Source organism: Peromyscus eremicus, chromosome 4, assembly GCF_949786415.1.
Source record: "Peromyscus eremicus chromosome 4, PerEre_H2_v1, whole genome shotgun sequence".
In the NCBI taxonomy this organism is placed as follows: Eukaryota; Metazoa; Chordata; class Mammalia; order Rodentia; family Cricetidae; genus Peromyscus; species Peromyscus eremicus.
In genome coordinates this window covers 38995527-39016755 of record NC_081419.1, presented here as the reverse complement: position 1 = coordinate 39016755, position 21229 = coordinate 38995527, and the positions used below count along the sequence as shown (strand labels likewise).

General features: G+C 41.3%; 1 protein-coding gene across 1 annotated transcript in view; it reads left to right on the top strand.

The window, feature by feature from the left end:
- The window catches only part of Pla2r1 (phospholipase A2 receptor 1), a 122641-nt gene extending 104443 nt beyond the window's left edge, over positions 1-18198 (top strand). The window contains exons 21-30 of the mRNA XM_059260527.1: positions 4112-4229; positions 4912-5042; positions 5701-5848; positions 9974-10203; positions 10905-11073; positions 13049-13189; positions 14256-14372; positions 15377-15553; positions 17758-17790; positions 17897-18198. Coding sequence (XP_059116510.1) covers positions 4112-4229; positions 4912-5042; positions 5701-5848; positions 9974-10203; positions 10905-11073; positions 13049-13189; positions 14256-14372; positions 15377-15553; positions 17758-17790; positions 17897-18111 — 1479 coding nt within the window. The 3' untranslated portion in view covers positions 18112-18198. The remainder of the gene's footprint in view (positions 1-4111; positions 4230-4911; positions 5043-5700; positions 5849-9973; positions 10204-10904; positions 11074-13048; positions 13190-14255; positions 14373-15376; positions 15554-17757; positions 17791-17896) is intronic.
- Positions 18199-21229: the final 3031 nt, after the last annotated feature.

Sequence of the window (21229 nt, the reverse complement as noted above, 5' to 3'; positions counted from 1 at the left end):
TAACCAGTAATAAAAGAAAACAATATCTTATAACAGAATTAAGGGGCTGCCTCCCGTCTCTGTTCCAACCTCTGTCCCTTCTCTTTCCTACATACACACACATCCTACCTTTTATTGTCACTGCCTGTCACTATGAGTGATTGAAATTGATGAAGTGAAAACCATGGGTAAGAAGGGATGGTGTCAGTGGCTTACTCAGACAGTCTGGAAGCCAGTGAAGAAAGGATTGTTGCTGAGAGAAGTAATAAGCACTGTTGGACCATTTCCCCCATTAACTCTTAAAGCTCCAGAAAGAAAAGTGGGAGATGAGTTCTGAACAAACTTCAGTACATTATGGGCCATTATACTCCCCGCTTCTTCGTCAACTCTTCCAAGGACTAATTTTTATTACTTTAAAAAACTCAGCTGACAAGTTAATTGCCTTTTTAGCGTTTTAAAAACCAAGTTATCTGGAAGCTAAGCATCCTTTCCAATGACTCATAAACTATCCTCTCCATGTGTGATAATGTAGCTTAAAGGCATATGGGAAGGCTGACAAGATGTTACCCTAGGAAGGGTTAATCAGCAAGGCCAAGAGGGAGGTCTTCTCCATCTTTTTCCTCTCCTCACCTCCTTCCCGTGTGTGTGTGTGTGTGTGTGTGTGTGTGTGTGTGTGTGTGTGTGTGTGTCTGTGTCTGTGTCTGTGTGTCTGTGTGTCTGTGTCTGTGTGTCTGTGTGTTTGTGTGTGTGTGTGCGCGCGCGCGCGTGTGTTTTACACATTTTAATCCAGACCTTGGTTCGATGTCAACAGCTCCTTTGGTGGCATCTAAGGCAGAGAAGGACAAGAGAGTAAGGATATCCACAAAGTTGCAGACATCGACATTCAATCAGAGAAGGAAAACTGAGAGAGAAAAGACCAAATTTGGAGGAACTAGTATAGGTTCTATTGACAAGTGTTGACTAGAAATTCTTTGGGAATTCTTTTAGAAATTCTTATTATTCCAAGCCCATTTGGACTATTATAGGGCCTCCTTAATTCACAATTATGATCAGAGATGCGTAAAACTCGATCACATTTTGAAAATTTGTCAGAAGGTAAAGAAGTTAAAATCGAGGATGCCATCCTTCCTCCAGCTGTTCTGCCTTAATTATTAATGACACTGTTTCAGAGTGTGTTGGTAAATATGGTGTATTTTAGGAAAATAAGCTTGCGGTAATGGGAAGCCATACTTCCACTGTCAAACTAATAAATCTTGGCTGCAGGAAACATGTAAGGTAGTGAAGTTTTCCTGCAAAGAAGGGCGGAGCAAATGGAGTCAGCAAGAGTCACTGGTGTTTATGAATGGTTCATTAGTGACTATCTGAATACAAGGTGAACTCACATTAAATGATAAGACTTCGCAATAATTAGTGTGTGCCACTCATTGGGATTTGTAATTAGAAGAAAAAAGCAGAATAAAAAGGAATAGATAAAAGGGTAGTTGTTATAAAATGAAACTCCTTTAAAGCCAATTTCGTTTCTTTGTGAAGCAAACAAGAAAGAGGTATGCGGGAGACTTGGAAACCCATTCCTCTCTTGATTGGTAACTCGGGCTACGTTACAGTTTCTGGCTTTTAACCCTAAAAGCTGTAAAAAGCCCTGAAGCCCTAAAGGACGACATCATCAGAACTGAGTTTTGGGAAAACTGGCCCTGGCACTGTTGGATAGTTCTTTGTTGTGGAAAAATGGTAAGATCTCTCATGGCAGTATCTGGCAGCGTCCTAGTCTCCATCTGCATATATATGCCAGTGGCAACTCTTCCTGAACTAAGAATAACTAAGAATGTCCCCAGACTTTGTCAAAATATCCACAAGAATGAAATTGTGCTATAGGAGAACTGCTACGTTAAGTCTAGAATGCCTGAGGGCGTCATTGTACAATTGACTGCAAGGAGTTGGCGTCTGGGAGAGTGCTGAACCAGGAACGCAAGCAGGAGGTAAGAGCAGAAGGACCTGTTTCCTGTTAAGGAGAGCACTGGGGTTGTCCCCAGAATGCTGCTCTCCTCAGGGAATGGAAGTGTGGTGATCTCAGTAGAGTCTACCCACTCCTCCGGAGAAGCACTATTAAGTGGGCATATTCCCGAGCATGCTCAGTGTGAGGTTATAGTTTAAGAAGGAAAGGTGATGGACCCATTTCTGGGCATGCTCAGCTCAAGGTCATAGAGCACATCGTTTACAAAGTTAAGGTAGAGGATGTAGACATTTCTGGGCGTGTTCAGTTCAGTGTCACACAGATGGAGGACACCAACACTCTGGTTCAATGTTGCAGTGAGTGAGGCAAGTTTAAGTGCCCGAAAAAATGGGATAGAGTGCCTCTATGGGGTCAGTAACGTGTACGGACTTTTCTCTGTTTTTAAACGCATCATGTGAGTGTGTGTACAAGTGCTTGTGTGTGTGTAAGTACACATGATTATATAGTTGTGTGTATGTGTGTCCACATTCGTGTGGAAGCCCAAGGCTGATAATAATTTTCTTCCTCAAATGCTCTTCACCTTGTATATTGAGGCAGGCTCTCAATATTGGCTAGCTTTCCTGGAGCCAGCTTGCTCCAGGATGCCCATCTCTACCTCCTGCTTGTTGGGATTACGAGTGGAAAGCCCCAGGGTCACCTGGCTTTTTCTGTGGGTTCTGGGGATCCGAATCCCAGTCATCATGCTTGTGTAACAAGTTCTGTCCCATTGAGCCATCTCAACTGTCCTATAGCTGGATTTCCTTGTTTCCCCAAAACAAGGTTTACGCTGGAGAATATAAAAAAAGGAAACAATATGTAAATGCTATTTTAATGGAATGGTTCCCCTCCAAGGTTCCTGCCTCACTCAGTGGCTTGAAATTGACAATCCTTTCACAGTCCGTTCTTTTAGCTCATAGATGTTTTTTAGGGATTATCCCTGATGTTGTACCAAAAAGACTGCCTTTGCTTTTCTGGAGTAATGGTGGTCAGGAGGTGATAACTGACAGATTAGAAATGTGAGAATAAAGGAGAAGAGCACCATCCCAAACTAAGACTTGAAAGGTAGCACTCTCCTATTTGAGTTTCTGGATAAACTGGGGTAGGTTTGAAATTTTCTCTGTAGCTCGAGCCTGGGGTCAGACCTGCCAATGGCTAGGGTTGGCTATGTCCCTTGAGGAGGCAACTGAGTGTCAAGAGAAATTGCCAGCAAGTCCTGGGTGGAATGTCCCCGCACGAGGTCTCTCCTGACTTCTGCAGAACCTCTCCTGAGTGTTAGCGCCTTGGTCTTCTTTCTCCCTCGTGACTTTACTTCAGCTGTTCCTGCTGGGTTTCCATTTTAGTGAGCAAGGTGGGCACATTGCTCATTCCGATTCTCATCCCATCTCACAGCAAGGAAACCTCTGCCATGGTAGCCACAGGCCTGCCACATGGCTCAGTGTTTAAAAGCACTTACCTCATCAGCCTGACTGACAGTTGAGTCTCGTCCCTGGGCCCCACAATGGAAGGAGAGAACTGACTCCTCAGAGTTGTCCTCTGACCACCATGTGTGAGACATAATACAGAAGTTTTTGTTAAAGCCGCCCGCCTCGTTGTGAAGATCCAGCCTGTGTTTCTGTGTTCCGTTTAGCGTCGGTGGTGATGTTGTCTCCTTCCCCCCCCCCCCCCCCCCCGTCTCCCTCTTCTGTTGTTTCTCTGTAACTTCCTGTGTGTTCTCTATTAAATGGCTGCCTCTGAGCTTCTAGTGAACTTAAATCCTCCTCATCCTTTCATCTCTCATCTGTCTGCTCATAGATGACATCTAAGCCAAGCCACTCCTTCCTTCTCAGACTAAATCCCCTACTGAAAACCTTGCAAACAGACCGGATTCTTCCTAGGAAGAACGCCCTTCTCCACCGAGCAGAGACTCTGCTGTCATTCTGGATGACAGACACATCCCTGCTTCTGCTCTGCCTCATGTGAATGAGACAAATCGCTCTTCACCCCAAAGCAGCTTCATTAATGCCTACAGAGCCGGCGGAAGACAGATGAGTTCTCTGCCTAAGAAAATTGTCATTTCCAAGGCTGACCTTCGGTGCCTTTGGGAAATTGTTTTAGTTCACGTAGAGCAGTGTGGGAATGAACACATTGTGTTGTCATTTGTAGTGCTTCCTGGTGACGATTCCCAAAGACACTCACGAGCTGAAGACCTGGACAGGTGCTCAGAACTTCTGTGTTGACAAGGGCGGGACACTGGTCTCCATTGAGAGTGAATTGGAACAAGGTAGAGTCCAAGAGTTCAACCAAGTCAAAATGGCCACTGTCATTCTAGTAGTAATCAAAACATCACCCCCAAACTCTCATTTACAAATCAACATTTAAAACACTGTATTGCCAAGACACAGGAAATTTCAGGTTGAGCATAAAGGTTTCTGCTATGACATCTGTGAGAGTCAGCAGGCTGCCTAGAAACGGCAGACTTTAGAGGCTTTAACTGGATGGCTACACTGGAGAGAATAAGGACGTGTTTACGTGTGTTCTAGAATGGCTAAAGTAATTTCTCAGGAATATCTACTATAATTGCATGGTAAGCATTTTAAAGATCATTTTGAGTTCACCTATACATTTTAACTTGAACCTTAGGCAATTGCGTACTTCTGTGTACTTCTTTTTAAATATGATAGATTAATCCTCTTCTGTTTAAAAAAAGTCATAAGTGAACACTGGAAATTGTTTTGCTAATGATCTGATGAAATCTCAGGTTGCCCAGCTAATTTCAGTCCATTTAAACTGAAACCAAAATGAAAGACACTGTCTTGCCTTAATGAGAACGAAGTAAGGGGTTCCTACAATTGATTCATATGAAGTTTCGCTGTCATTTAAATACAGTCCTTTCTATGAACAGCATTTGATGATGACCCAATGATTTATGTGCTATTATTAGATAATGTATTTCTGTCTTCCAGCTTTTATTACTATGCATCTTTTTGGCCAGACTACGGATTTGTGGATAGGTTTACAAAGTGATGATCATGACAAGTGGGTAAATAGGAAGCCTGTGGTGTATTCTAACTGGTCTCCGTCTGACATAATAAATGTAAGTTTTAAGAATTACTGGGGGCAAAGTTTACTGGGGATCAAACCCAGGGTCTTATACACTTCAACCATTGTTCTGTATTCTAAGACCCTCAAGATTTATTTTTTTAACATCAGTTTAACAAGAGATCATAACTGAGACTTACTGACTAAAACTTTTTCTTTCTGTGTTTTAAAGCTATAAATTTATATTAGTTTACTAGCCATATGTTAATTTTTAATAATGTAACATTATAACAGCTTCATGCATACCATTAACACAATTACACTATACATCAAGATGATTGTTTATCTTGGAGGCTAGGAAGAGATTTCTGAATTGGTTCTAATTAGATGTAAATAAGATAATAATGGTGTTTTACCTTTTTTTTTTTTTTTTTTTTTTTTTTTTTTTTTTTTTTTTTTTTTTTTGGTTTTTCGAGACAGGGTTTCTCTGTGTAGCTTTGCGCCTTTCCTGGAACTCACTTGGTAGCCCAGGCTGGCCTCGAACTCACAGAGATCCGCCTGGCTCTGCCTCCCGAGTGCTGGGATTAAAGGCGTGCGCCACCACCGCCCGGCCATGGTGTTTTACTTTTTAAAATTATGCCCTAAATAGAATTTTTCAGTGTGACAAGAATGTTATGTTACCATACTTTTATAACATATGTATTCCTTTAAAGATCCCGAGTTATAACACCTCTAAAGTTCAGACGCATGTTCCTCTCTGTGCTCTGATGTCAAGTAATCCTAATTTTCATTTCACTGGAAAATGGTTTTTTGATGACTGTAGAAAAGAACGCTATGGATTTGTTTGTGAAAAAACACAAGGTAAGAAATAACTGGGGTTTATTCCTTTTATTTCTATCCTTCCTTCCACACCTGTTGTCTACCAGCATTGCAGCTAACAGTAGGATTTCTTGTCCTCTATATTTAGGTATGTTTAGCCATGTATCCCCTATTTCTTAGGACTATGCCCTTCAACTGTGCTCTAAGGACTGCAGAAACCATCCGACAGATAACCAAGTTGATCCACTAACCCTAGGACAATTAAATAGCATTACTCCTGTGTTCTACATCTGCACCAGTCCATTTTCCCATACTGTGATGTTAGCATCAGCACAAAGAAAAACACTTTCTCTTGGCTCCCAGTTCTGCTCTAAAGTCAAAGTAATGACATCTGTTGATGGCCGTCTTCATGCCAGACTTCCAAGATGTCACATTAAATAGCAAGAGACTGGGGTAAGCATATTCTGGTCCCTCTCTCCAGTGAAAGCCACGAAGATTCCATCAGGGGACCCTGTGGCCTTACTTCAGCTTGGTCACCCTCCAGAGACCCTACTTCTGAACTTCACAGTCAGATGTCTCTACCCACTTAATCTTCCAGATGGAGGATGAAATTCCAACACATACCACTTTGCAGAGAACACTGACACTAGATCCAAACACAGTCTATTGTGGCAAGTTTTAAAAGTCACCAGAATGTTGAAAATGAATGAGGAACTGAAGCCAGGCAGTGGTGGCACACACCTTTAATCCCAACACTTGGGAGGCAGAGGCAGGTGGATCTCTGAGTTTGAGGCCAGCCTGGTCTACAGAGTGAGTTCCAGGTCAGCCAGTGCTACAGAGAGAAGCCCTGTGTCGAAAAACAAAAAAGAAAAAGAAAAATGAGAAACTGGCTTAGTTTATGCTTGTAACCCTTCCTTGCACAAGGAAGACTGAGATTTAAAATAAAAACAAACAAACAACAAACAAAAAACTTACCAAGGACAGCCTGGGCTGTAGAGTGAGACCCTGACTCAAAACAAGAACAGCAAAAGTCACGAAAATAAACCAGTTCACACTCACTCCTTTTTTTTTTTAAACGCCAAAAGTAGTATCTGTGGCTAAATATGACATGTGGTATATTTCTAGATCAGGCAGATAAAGCTCTTTAATGATTTCTGGAGTGTAATATCAAAGCCATATGTGATAGCTTCCCCTCCCTGTAACAAAATATCTGAAATATGAAGAGAGATGATTTGTAATAATTTTGAAGGTCAGATCCACTGATTTGGGGCTGTGCCAAGAGCAGAGAACTATGGAGAATCAGGGAGCAGAACAAGGCCACTGAACTCATTCCTGGGAGACAAATGGATAGGAAAGAGTCTACGCTCCCATAATTCCCCTCACTGGCATGCAGTGACCTACGACCTTCTACTGGGCCTTACCTGTTAAATGCTCTATCAGCTCCAGTGTCGCCACTCTGGGGATCACAGCTGGGATACCTGGGATACTTTGGAGGACATTAAAGATCCCAATTAAAGTGTCACACGATCACATATATCCAGTAGGATGAATGAGCAGTGTGATCGTCCTTGAGTGACCTTGAATAATACAAATAGCCAAGACAGCTCTCGCTTTCACTACCTGCTGCGTGTCCCTGTGCCTGGCACCATGCCTTGGGTTTATGAACGCTGCACCATAAAACCTTCAAGACCATTCCAGGAAGTAGGTCAAAGTCTCCCCAGTCTATAGACAAGGAACTTTAGTCTCAAAAAACGAAAAAAAAGAAAACAGTATTTCCGTTAAATATAGTGACTCTATTTCTGCAACGTTGACCTCTTCTCAAACGTACCTGCTGATTGCTTGCTTTGGCACTTGGGGACAAACAATGTGGGCACTCCTCTGGTGGCATTGCAGGGCAGAGGGGGAGAGCACAGGCCTGATGTCTGGCTACACAAGCCCCCACTTCACCTCTTTACATAAGCATCAGTCAAATGACTTGATCGTCTAGGAACCTTGATTTCAATTTCTGTAAAATGAGGTAAGAACTATTTCATATGCGCATATAAAGCTTAGCATAGTTCTCAGCATGTGGTTAACAAATGATAGTTTTTAAAAATTATTATGTCTGAAAAATATTATTAAACTTTAATTCTTGTTACAATGAACGTCCTATATTTTCCACATAAGTATATGCTTAGATTGGACTTGAGCCAAAAATTGCTATGTTCCTGAAAGAACAAAGAAATATGAATAAGCCAGGTGGTGGTGGCGCACGCCTTTAATCCCAGAACTTGGGAGGCAAAGGCAGGCAGATCTCTGTGAGTTTGAGGCTAGCCTGGTATACAAAGTGAGTTCCAGGACAGCCAGAGCTGTTACACAGAGAAACCCTGTCTCAAAAAAACAAAAATCAAAAAGAAGAAAGAAAGAAAGAAAGAAAGAAAGAAAGAAAGAAAGAAAGAATAAAAAGAGAGACAGAGGCCAGAGGAGGTTGCTCAGTGGGTGAAAGAACTTGTGTACAAGCCTGAGGATCTGAGTTTGAAGCCCCAGGACCCATGGAAAAGCCAGGTGCATGGTGTAAGCCTCTGTAATCCCAGAACTCCTTTGGGGCGAAGGAGGGCAGAAACAGGAGGATCCCCTAAATCTCATAGGCCAGCTAACCTGGAAAAGACAGCAGAAACACAGCGGAACAGGGTCTTGACTCAAATAAAGAGAAGAACCAACATCCATGGCTGTCCTCTGACCTCCACATGTGTGCCACGGCACACATAGGCATGCCTTCACACACAAATATACACATGTACAGAGAGAGAGAGAGAGAGAGAGAGAGAGAGAGAGAGAGAGAGAGAGAGAGAGAGAGAGAGAGAGAGAGAGAAGTGAAGACTGAACAGTTGGAAATAACTATTTCAATAGATATTTCTTCTCCAGGGTAATGAGTTGCAAAACCACACTGCTCAAAATCATGTGTGCTTTGTTTTGAAACTTGAAAAGATTAATTGCACTGGGAGAAATCCCTATGTATAAAAGCAATGGTATAACCCAGTGGAATGAAACAAAAAAAAAATCAGTTACCTTATTGTACTAATTGTTATCACGTAGATTTTGAATAACTAACCATAAACTGGGAGCATAGGTTGGCCAACAGACTTCCAGCAAAGAACACGCAGGTGACCAAGTGCATCACAAGTTAATTAATAAGTAGGCTCGTTTTGCTTAGGTTTTACTGTGTGTGCTTTCTGAGTCAAGTAGCAGTAACAAAGGCAAAAGGCAGCTTCCCACTTTGCCATTTCTATTGTGGAGAACATGACAAAAACAGGAGAGGAGAGTGAGGAGCAACATTTATTAGGTGTTTGGTGTGTCCCAGATGCAGTAGAGCATGCTCTGTGTGGGTATGGCAATGAATTCTGTACACGTCCTTCTAAGGAAGTCCTGTCGGTTCTTATAGACCTGAAATTTAAGCTTTAGAAGGATTAATTTTCTCCAAGTCTCTTAGCCAGGTAGGGTCAGGAATGGGATGAAGTCCAGGCCTTCAGCCATTCACATCTCAGCATGCCCTTTAATAAACCCAAACCACTTACTGATTTTAGTTTTCAGCCTAGTATGCAAGAGGGACTAAATTCATTCTAGATCAGATAGTGCAGAAATTTTCACTTTGTTTTCCTACATTTAGGCTATTCTGTGGATGCAGCATAATACAAGACAAAAAAGAGAAATGCACATATATTAAAGAGAAAGCACACATAGGCACACCAGAGAGAGAGAGACAGAGAGAGAGACAGAGAGAGAGACAGAGAGAGAGACAGAGAGAGACAGAGAGAGACAGAGAGACAGAGAGACAGGGAGAACTGGAAATGGCATGGCTCTTTAAACCGCAAAGCCCACCCCCAATAGCATACCTTTTCCAACAATGCCACACCTCCTAATCCTTCTCAAACAGTTCCACCAACCAGGGACCAAGCAGTCAAATGTATGAGACTATGGAGGCCATTGTCACTCAAACCACCACAGTGTTCCAATTCCCTAGCATCACATATACTTCCAAATGTAGTATCATTATTTTGAATTCATCACTTCTGGAAGAAAAGCTCTGGTCAATGTCAATGTTAGTGACAAAGATGAATATTAAATCTGACCTCCTCCTCTGTGGTCCAGATGCTACAAGTGATTTTGTAATTGTCCTCATGTCCTCAGAAAACCATGGAAATGTGTCTGAGATGCATTCAGTCCCCAGTACATTGGAATTTGGAAACAGAACTTATAAAATAATTCGTGCTAATATGACTTGGTACACAGCAGGAAGAACCTGCCGGATGCACGGAGCAGAACTGGCCAGCATTACAGACAGTTTTCACCAGTCCTTCCTCACCGTTGTCCTCAGCAGGCTGGGCTATGCCCACTGGATTGGACTCTCCACCACAGACGTAGGTGTTCGGAGTTCTTCCCGTCATCTTTGCAAAGTTTCTGTCTACTTCCTTAGTGAGACAACCACTGGAATCAGCATGCAAAAATAATTCCCAGACACAATAGTAAATGTAACATTTCAACCATTGGTTTATACAGAAACTACTGAGGTTTTTGTTATTGTTGTTTTCAGGCTTATTTGTTTGTGTTTTGTTTTGTTTTGTTTTTGAGAATCCTGAGGCTACATCTTTTTAGGATGAACATGCACTTGCCTGATTTTTAAATATAATGCCCCCCTGGGTCCTCTGAAAATTCTCAAGCATCCCTGAGTACTGACTCATTTATGCAATGAAACACATCTCAAACTCAAGCACCATGTTTGGGTAATTTGTTAGATTTCCAGAATCTCCATGAAAAATGATTGTTGCTTCCTGCTCAGAAACTTTATTATTAATTAATTCACTACCCTTGAAATATAACATGCAGAGTTCTGTTTGTATGAGTTTGATTTTTTGTTTTTGTTTTGTTCTCTGTTTGTTTTTGTTTTTTAAGACAAGAGTATTACACACTTGAATTACTGAAAAGTAAACTCTATTCCATTCATAACCTCTGGTTCTTTTGGAGGAAAAGTGTAGAATTTGGAAGGAGTGGATGCTTGGGCAGTATTGGGTGATCCCAGCAAGTCTTGGCAATGAAATAATGCTTCAAATCCCGTCTGCAGAACGGTGTTAATTTTGACTGGTCGGATGGCACTAGATCCCCTTTCACCTACTGGAAGGATGAGGAGTCAACCTTTCTTGGTGACTGTGTTTTTGCTGACACTAATGGACGCTGGCATAGCACAGCCTGTGAGTCATTCCTGCAAGGCGCCATTTGTCGCGTACCCACTGGTAAGTACAAGTCTATTCAACTCAACAAACGTGTCCTGTGCTACAGTTGTGTGCATAACTGTGCTCAGCAGGGAATATGATCGTGAATAAGAAAAAGTCCCAGACCCTGTAGGCTGGTCTATGATACCAAGACAAATAGCTGTCATAGCAGGCCTAGCTAGAAGATGAGGAAAGAGGGATTATCAAGAAGAGGATGCATTGTGTTCTTCGGATGCTGCTGCCATCCCCACCACTGTCTGCAGCATAAGAAATACGTTTTGGCTGTTTTTAAAAGAGCATCCCATCTATCTGGGGAAAGGAAGAAGCACTTGGAGGGCATGGCAGTGTATGAAGATGGAACTTGAAGAGTGAGTGGGATTGGTGGGCAGTAACAGAACACAGAGAAGCACCCTGAGGGGAGACGCTTAGACAAAGGCAGAGGGGTACCGATGGCAAAGCCGGGCTTGAGTTTGCCAGCATCTCGGGTTGGAGTAAGATAAAGATGGGCAGCCACACTAGAAAGGTGCGCTTCAGCTTGCGTGGAAAAGAACTGAGGGCTTGTGTTTAAGACAAGAGTGGTAGATTCTTGAGCAACGGTTGCAGCGGTGGTAGCTGATACTGCTCGGACATTCACTACATGTCTTACCCCACACTTTGCATACTATCCCATTTATATGAAGTGCAGCTGACCCAGTCCTTTACTGGAGAAGAAACTTAACTGAGAGCATTAAACAGACTCCCGAGGCTCCAGCCATCAGCAGTACCAAGAACAGGCTCAGTCTCCTAACCCTCTGACATGCATTATCCTGTTTGCCCGGGTCTCTTCTTTGTTGCTGTCATATGCACCATGAGTTCCCCCTCTGATCTCCTTTTAAATCTCTCATTTCATAAAACTGCATCATTTACTCATATTCTGGATACTATTACAAATAGTGCACATGCCTTGCATAATTGTAGATGAAAACAATTCAGGATTAAGCATAAGTGATATCTATATGCATATATATATATGGAAATGTAAGAAATATATACACATATATAGCAAAATTAGTTCCTCTAAAATACCATATGTTTCTTTCCTTTTTTGATAAAAATGTACACATCTATTGTAGACTTTTAAGAAGTGCCAGACAGGATGGCAAGATGGCTCATCAGGTAAAAGCGCTTCAGAGCAAGCCTGCATCCTGAGTTCAATCCCTAGAACATATGCAGAAGGAAGGAACTGACTCCTCTGACCTCCCGTGCTGTGGCACACATGTTCTCACACACACTTATCTATAGAACAGTAATAAATGAATACTTAAAATAACAAAGGCCAGACATTAACATATCTAAACTGTTCAAATTGTTTGGGGGGGGGGAATGATATTGTTGTTAGCTCCCTGTTATAAAGAAATTGAGCATAGGGTGACATGCCCAAGGCCACACAGCTAGGAAGCAATGGGGCCAGGATCTCAGCATGGATGTATTTGACTCTCATGTTTGGTGCTGGAAGGAAAGCCCCCTCAAACTTGGCTTATTTATTTCATGTTGTATTTCATTGTGATACTTACTGAATGTGCTATTCTCTCATAGGCTTACTGATAAGTAAGGATTTAGAAATACGTGACACTTAGCCCTGCATAGGACACGTATTATACAGTTAGACATCCTTTTCCCAGCATCGTTCAGCTACCAGTTCCTCTATGAATTGCATCTCCCTGATGGCCCAGGCTTTAGGATAGCAGTAGACAGCATTTCTCCAGGCAGCACCCAAAAGTAAACAAAGAAATCTATTAACACGCTCTGCATGTTTAGGTAAAGAGTATTTCTAACAGAAATACAAGAACCTAACCCTAGTTTGTAATCCTTCACATCAGATCCAGTCTTTGGGGTATTATCATGAAAATCTAAATGCATGCATTGATTATGGCCTTTCATTGAATGTCAAATAAGGCTTATCTCAGTATATGAGCCCAGGCACCAGCCTGAAATCATGCCTGGTTTTTCTTCATAGAAACAAAGGCATTTCAGCACCCAGTGCTATGCCCAGAAACATCAGTTCCCTGGATAAAATTTAAAGGTAATTGCTACAGTTTTTCTACAGTCCTGGACAGCAGGAGTTTTGAGGATGCTCATGAATTTTGCAAAAGAGAAGGTAATTCTTCTGCGGCACTAAAACGCTTTCATGTACTCCTTGACATCTCAGTAAACAGTGTGCTTTCTCACATGCTGATCATCCAGTGACTTTAGGAGCCATGAAAACTACTGGGGGTGTGGGGGGGGAAACACTATTGAATTTGCTTATTAGGGGGACAGCTACTACAAGCAATTCATGTTCCAGTGCAAACTTTGAAAACCCAAGATGGTGCCTCAGTATACAGCTTTCTCACAAAATTCTTCTTTCTGAAGCCATGTGCATTATGAATTTTTAATGTTCTCTAAACTGGATCATCAGTATTTTAGCTTTCTAAGTGAAAGCTTGTACAGTTTTATAAATGTAATTTCACCTTAAAAGTCTTAAATCACATTTTAGGTGGGTATGGTGGCACAGGCCACCTAATACTCACAGAGATGAATTTTTATGAATTTAAGGGCAGCCTGGTCTACATAGTAAGTTCCAAGGCAGCCAGGCTACATAACGAGACCTTCTTTTTGTTGTTGTTGTTTTTTCTTTTGTTTTTAATCACTTTAAAATTGTGTGTGCGGGTGTGTGTGTGTGTGTGTGTGTGTGTGTGTGTGTGTATGTGGGTGTGGGTGTGTGTGTGTTGAGAGGAGCATGTGTATATATGAGTTATACCAGGTATCTTCCTCAATCACTCTCCTTCTGATATGTTTGAGACATGCTCTCTCCCTGAACCTGGCCAACAAGACTTAGGGATCCTCCTGTCTCTGCCTCCCCAGCCCTGCTCTTTATCTGAGTCCTGAGGATCCAAACTTGGGTCTTCATGTATGTTCAGCAGGCACGTTACCAACTGAGCTATCTCCCCACCAATTCCTTTTTAACAATAGAAACATGGAGTTGGGGCTGGAGCTCAGTGGTAGAGCACATGCCTAACATGGCAAGGCCCTGAGCTTCTAGCCCCATCACCAGAGAGGAAAATAAAAATGTATTGAGGAATGTAATGTTTGTTTTTAAAAGCCCAAGTTTCACAAAACAGGGCACAGAAACATTTTTTTTAATTGCATTTACCTTGCTCAGTGGCTGCTTGTCTCTTTTGCAGGATCTAGTCTTTTAGCAATCAAGGATGAGGCTGAAAATTTATTTCTCCTGGAAGAGCTTCTTGCGTTTAGTTCTTCTGTCCAGATGGTTTGGCTGAATGCTCAGTTTGATAGTGACAGTAAGTGATGTGGGTACAGAGGAGGTGTCAATAAATACGCAGTCATTAAGACCTCTGGGAGCCACAGAACTCTCTTGGACACATTTGCTGTGAAAGTGTAGTGTGAATCCTAAAGCCACCTCTCCCTAACAAACAAATGACAAGTTAACCTTCATACTGACTGGGAAAATGCTCGCTCCAACTCTGTCCCCAGGCTTAGGGTGGCAAAACCACACTGACTTGAAAATGCCCCACTCTCTTAAGTGTTACAAAGCACAGCAGAGTCAGGGAGCCATTTCAATGATAAACTGTGCTTTTTGAATTCTTATATACCACTCATAAACACCAACTTGTGTAATTGGAGTCACACTATTCTTTTCTTTATGTAACGGATGTTATCGAAAGTACTTGTAAAGAAAATTATTTGAATTGGCATGGAGAGAGTGTTACAGTGGTGTAGGAAGGTGGGGGCAGAGCCCATTCTTGCAAGGAGTATTTTAATCCTGGACATGGTTTGAATTCCTAGCAGATGGTGACAATCAAAAGCAAGCTGCCTTGTACTTCACTTTATTGTTAGTTTTATAATCATTTCAGACAGTATACCCACCCCACCCGCACACACACCTTATTGACCATATATGTGCTGAACTTTCCCACTGAACCACGTCTAGCATTATAACAGCTTTAGGAAATGAACCCTTTTGTTATGGTGTTGATGTTAGAGTTTCAAGGGATTTTCTATACATTAATTAATTTCATTTCATTTACTATGTGATTTATTTAAATTGGTTAGAAATGTGTGGACTATTTCAAAGCTCAAACCAGGATATTAAGAAACAAGATACCTGTATCTAAAATAGAGGGTTGCGCTGGAGGCAACTTTAATGGATATATACATTTTTTGTGTTTTGTTCGTGAATATACTTTTAATGTGTCTCCTTAAATTTGGGGCCTACTTTTACGGTTTATCCCAATCTTAGCTTGGGAATCATGCTCAAAATTCATAATCAGCAATCTTTCCACAGATGAAACCTTAAGGTGGCTTGATGGGACACCCACAGACCAGTCAAACTGGGGCATTCGGAAGCCAGCTGTGGACCACCTCAAGGCCCATCCATGTGTTGCCTTGAGGATCCCTGAAGGAGTATGGCAGTTGACCTCATGTGAAGACAAAAAGGGATTCATATGTAAAATGGAGACAGGTGTGTGAAGGGAGAGAGACATTCTTTATATTGACTCTTCCCTGGTTAATGCTGACCCACCATGGTAGCATTTAAAAAATTATAAATGCAGATTTTCAGAGCATTTTTCAGATGGATTCTGGGTCTACATCTTGCTCTACAACACACAAGTCAGAATACTTGAGTTACTTTTTTTTCCTCTAATATGAAGGGGAAAAAAATCGTTAGTCATATAAATGAAATCAAGACATGTAGTTTACACCAAAAAGAGCTGTGCTGTGCTGTGAGAACATTTAGAATCATCTTCGATCTTAGGAAATATCATCTGTTCATTTGGTGCATGTGTCATGGACAAGTAAGCGTGATTCTCTTTCGTGAGCATGTTGTGCAGGGAAGGTCATACTTGACTCCGTCCTAAGAAATACAGTTTAAAAGGATGGAAATTAGTTTTCAGTAACTAAGTCAGGAAATCCTAGCCATTTGCAAACAACAGCCAAGGCTTCTGAGCTAGCATACCATGAGAATCATCGGTGTTTATAATAATCCAGACAGCTCCTAGATGCTCATCTTAGCAAGAAGGAAAGTGGGTGTGCCTCTGGGATGCTGAAGAAGGCTTCAGAGGTTCTAAACGGGGAGGGTAGGAAGGAGTAGACCGGAGAAGGAGAGGTATTTTAGAGCAAAGGCCCATCATTGCTAAAAGCAGCCATGGAGAATGCTCTTAGACCGGAGTAGCAGACGCATAATGAGAGTAAAATTGACCAGTCGGCAAGATCCAGTGCTGAGCCAAAGAGCTGAGATTGCTGGTGAAGCAAGGGATGCACAGGGTGCGGTGTAGACCCCACAGTGAGATCACCTCACTAGATACAAAGAACAGCATTAGCAATTTGAGTGGCATGACGAAAAATACCAGGAGGGGTAGGAAGACTGGCAAGAAAAGAGAAAAATCTGAGTATGAGGCACCGATGTTTGAAAGCCCAAAGAGCACAACCTTGCAGGAGACATCAGACTAACAGCATGCCCAAGTTTTCACTGTCATTTAAGCATCCAGAGCAAATCAGAAACACCGTTTGTCAGTGTCCAGTTTTAAAGCCTTGCAACTTTTCAAGGCCATGGAGCAGTTCAGACATACCCGTCCTATAGGTGAGAAAGTGCCTGTCCAAACTGAGGCTGCACGGAGTACCAGGTTCTCTTTTTCTTTTTCTAAAATTTACTTATTTGTTATTATTATTTTTAATGTAGCTTTCTGGGGTAGAGTCTCACTCTGTTTGCCCTGCCTGGTCTGAAACTCACTATAAAGTCCACACTCAAACTCACGGCAATTCTCCTGCTCCAGCCTCGCAGGTGCCTCCACAGCTCTACAGCTTTCTCTGGATCCTTTCCCAGATCAAAAATTGCAGAGTTTAGCCCTTGAGATAGTCTTCTTAAGTGAGAAATGCTCTTACAGTAAAACAACCTAAAACAGGAACCGTGTTACTTTGGAATGGAGGACCTCTGTATTTGTTTTGCAGACTCTTGGGAATTCCAGATTGAAAGGTGCTGATTTAAAATTGTTACATACAGACAAGCAGGCCTTGTATTTTTGGGCTAACTCTTCCTCTAATTCCAACAAAATAGTGACCTCCTGTAAGCAAGGACCATGTCTTACATGTATTTCTGTTGTAATAGTGCTGAGACTAGATGGAAATTCTTTGTCTTTACTAAATGAAAAGAAAAATTAAGAAGAAGTACTCACATGTTATGAACACAGTCCTTATGACTACAAATGGCTCATGGGCTAGCAATATGGCTTACCTGGTAAAGGCACTTGCTGCCAAGCCTAATGACCTAAGCTGGATCCAAACCCTAGGACCCACATGGTAGAAGTAGAGAACTGACTCCCACAAGTTGTCATCTGACCTACACACACCCACACCATGGTGCATGCCCCATGGCATACAAGCTCACACACACACACACACACACACACACACACACACACACACACACACACGAGAGAGAGAGAGAGAGAGAGAGAGAGAGAGAGAGAGAGAGAGAGAGAGAGAGAGGAAGGAGAAAGTCATAGACAATATATAAATAAATGAATATCAGACTTCCATTAAAATATCACTCATAAAAACATGCCACCAGATGTGATGTATGAGCGATAGCTTAATTCTTGCTTTGTTTGAATAATGCCATAACTTTGCTGAATTTAAAGAAATTTTGTATTTATTATTTGATTTTAGATGTTCCAGCTGTAATAGAGCATCCAGGAAAAGGTAGGCTTGGAAGAGGAAAGAATATTTAGATATTTCTTAGAATTAATAAGACAGACAGCAAGTATGTGACAGTGTTTTTTCTCTCTTTTTCTTTGTCTGCCTCCAGGACTAAGCCACAGCATTGTTCCTCTTGCAGTCTCACTGACGCTGATAATAATGCTGGCCATTTTCATGCTTTCCTTCTGGATATACAAGCAGAACAGTGGCTTCTTTCAGAGACTCAGGGGGTCTAGGAGTCTTTACTATCCTACATTCAGCTTCAGTACAGCACATTTAGAGGAAAACATCCTCATTTCTGATCTGGAGAAGAGTAACCAGTGATGGTGAAGAGAGAGAATGCTCCAGCTATGAAGAACAAAGGGAGTCCCCTCTGCATTTCCCCTTAACAAGAGCCCATTAGAATGTGAATTGTGCCGCCGCTGGTTTAATTATTCTTCAGGCAATGGTTTTGAATTTTAACCAAATCAGATGAGGTTTAATGGATTCATTTCCTTTAGCTGTGGACCATTCTGAAAAGGGGTGTTAGTTATTATTTAGAAAGACATGGACTACTAAAAAGAATCCTGCACTGAGTACTCTCAAGCTAGTCCAGCACTCATTCCGACATGTAAGTTCACTCAATGCGTTAAAAGAGAAAGGGGGCGGGGCTCTGACTGTGTTTGAGAGGAAGGTGCTTCTGAGAAACAGTGTCCTGTTTGATTCCAATTCAGTCGTTTTTTTCATAGCCTGGCTTGGGAAAGTCCTAAATTTAAACATCCAGGTTCTGGGCTCTCAGCTAATACTTTAGAAGGCATTAATTTTTATTAGGTTAGACTCTTAAACTAAATGGGAGAACCAGCACCTTCTTCTAAATATGAAGATCTTGGTATGCAAACACTCTCAGGGACAACCATACCGTTAAAATGAGGCATAAACCCTCACTTGCTAAATGATCACTTTGTTAAAGGTATCTTACAGGTAAGCTCAAAGAAATACATTGAGAGTTCAATATTGGACCTTGTTAAAAAGTAAAGTAATAATATAATATAGAAATAATGATCTTAACCAGGAGATACAGAATATATGTAACCTAAACCTAAAGAGAAAAAACATGAAGATCTGAATTATATTCCCATTAGAAGCAAACTAGAGGGATGTTGAGAAATATTAAATAGAATGACTCTGCAGTAGTAATCTAGATATGTTTGTCATATGTTCATTTAGGTGTTTTTAAATAAACTATCAATTTTGATTATCTCTTTTTTGTGTTCGACTAGTTGATGCCATTGGTTGGTTAACATGGATTAAAAGTATGATATTTGAGGCTGGGAGGTGGCTCAGTTGGTCAAGTGTCTGCTCTGCAATTATGAGGACCTGAGTTCAGATCCTGAGCACCCACATGAAGGTCAGGTGCAGTGGTGCACAGCTGTAACCCCAGCTCTGGGATGGGGGTGGAATGCAGTGGTGCTCATCTGTAACCCCAGCTCTGGGATGGGGGTGGAATGCAGTGGTGCTCATCTGTAACCCCAGCTCTGGGATGGGGTAGAACAAAACCAGGTGAATCCTTGAAGCTCATTTACCAGGTAGCCTAGCCAAATTGATGAATCAAATTGATGAATCAAATTGATGAATTTCAGGTTCAGTGATAGACTTTGTCTCAAAAACTAGTGTGGAAAAAGACACCTAATTGCCAACTTCTGGCCTCTATATGTGCACATACACATATGTACATGCACCCTCACACACACACACAAATTAAAATTTTAAAGTATATTTTCTGTAAATTAAAAAAAGTCACAGGTATGATATTCTTTCATTAATTTCTGATAAATAACAGTGGCTCCATAATCAGGATGGAAAAGTTACTTCTCATGTAAATGTTTACTGCACATCCTATTAAGACAGATGTTCTGCTCTAGAACCAGTCCTGGGGTGTCTCTGTCCTCCTGACGCTTTACCCCAGGAAAGCAGTCTATACACAGAAGACATCAGGCTGTTATGGAAATTAAGTATAGTCCTGGGATAAACTTGGGGGTTCTCCAGGCTCGCCTCAGCGTGCATTCAACCAGTACAATCAACTGCTTCGGTGCTGGTGGCCGTTAGTCACAAGGGGGAGCTCTGAGAAAAAGCATGGATGTGTTTCTGCACAGCAAACTGGGATCATGAGCCATGCAACATGTAGACTAGGTCCTTGTGGGCTAGTACAGTAAACACAGCTCCCGGTCGCAGCTCTTTGCTCCTGCTGCTGTGGAGCTGACACACTGAGGACAATCTACTTTCATTTTTTTCTACATCTTAGGACTTCACTTTTAAGAAACATTACTTTATGTGGCAGTTATATATCTCTGACTCAAAAGAATAATTGGCTTAACTAACCAGATTTTATATATATATATATATATATATATATATATATATATATATATATATATATAAATTTAAAAATCTATCAAGTAAAATTAAAATTCCTTTCATTTCAGTAGATTTGATGAAGCCGTAATCAGTTCACCTCTCACTAAAAGTAGACAGTCGCACATAACAATTTGACAAAAGTATCTCACTGCAAACATGGTTTTGTTGGAAGACTGCATTACTTGTCAATGCTCTGGTTCTTTATACTTAGTATTGAACCTTCCCTTCAGAGTCTGTCCCCATAAACAGACCATGCATTTATTTCCACTGCTGAAACTTCAGAAATAAATAGTACTAAGGCACCCGGCTTTTTCTACACACGAACCCTTTAGAGTCTTTTTTTACACATCTAATTTTCTTCTTTCATTAACTTAAAATTATTTTCATACAGTATATTTTGATCATATTCTTTCTTCTCCCCCAACTCTTCCAGATCTTCCCCATTTCCTTCCTGACACAACATCATAGTCTCTCTCTCAACAATAACAATAACATGAAAATTAAAACAAACAAACAAAAAACCCCAGTAAGACAAAAAAAAAAAAAGGAAAAAAAACAAACAAAACAAAACGAAAAGCACACACACACAAACCCATGACATCCATTTGGTGTTGGCCAACTGGTTGATATACCCAGAATTACTTCACTGGAGAACACTGATTTCTGTTCTCCCAGGAAGTATCAGTTGCAAATAGCTTCTTGGTTAGGAATGGAATACACATCTATTTTTAATTTCTTTTTTTAAAGTTATTTATTTATTTTATGTGTATTGGTGTTTTGCCTGCATGTATATCTGTGTGAGGGTGCCAGATCCCCTGGAACTGGAGTTAGAGACAATTGTAAGCTCATGTGGGTGCTGGGACTTGAAGCCAGGTCCTCTGGAAGAGCAGCCAGTGTTCTTATCAGCTAAGCCATCTCTCCAGCCCCCAGAACTTAATTTCATAGCTACAGCATAAAAAAAACAAACAAACAAACAAACAAACAAAACATAAAGGTAGCAGGATTACAAACTCATTCATGATTAATATGCACCCCTTAAAAACATGTT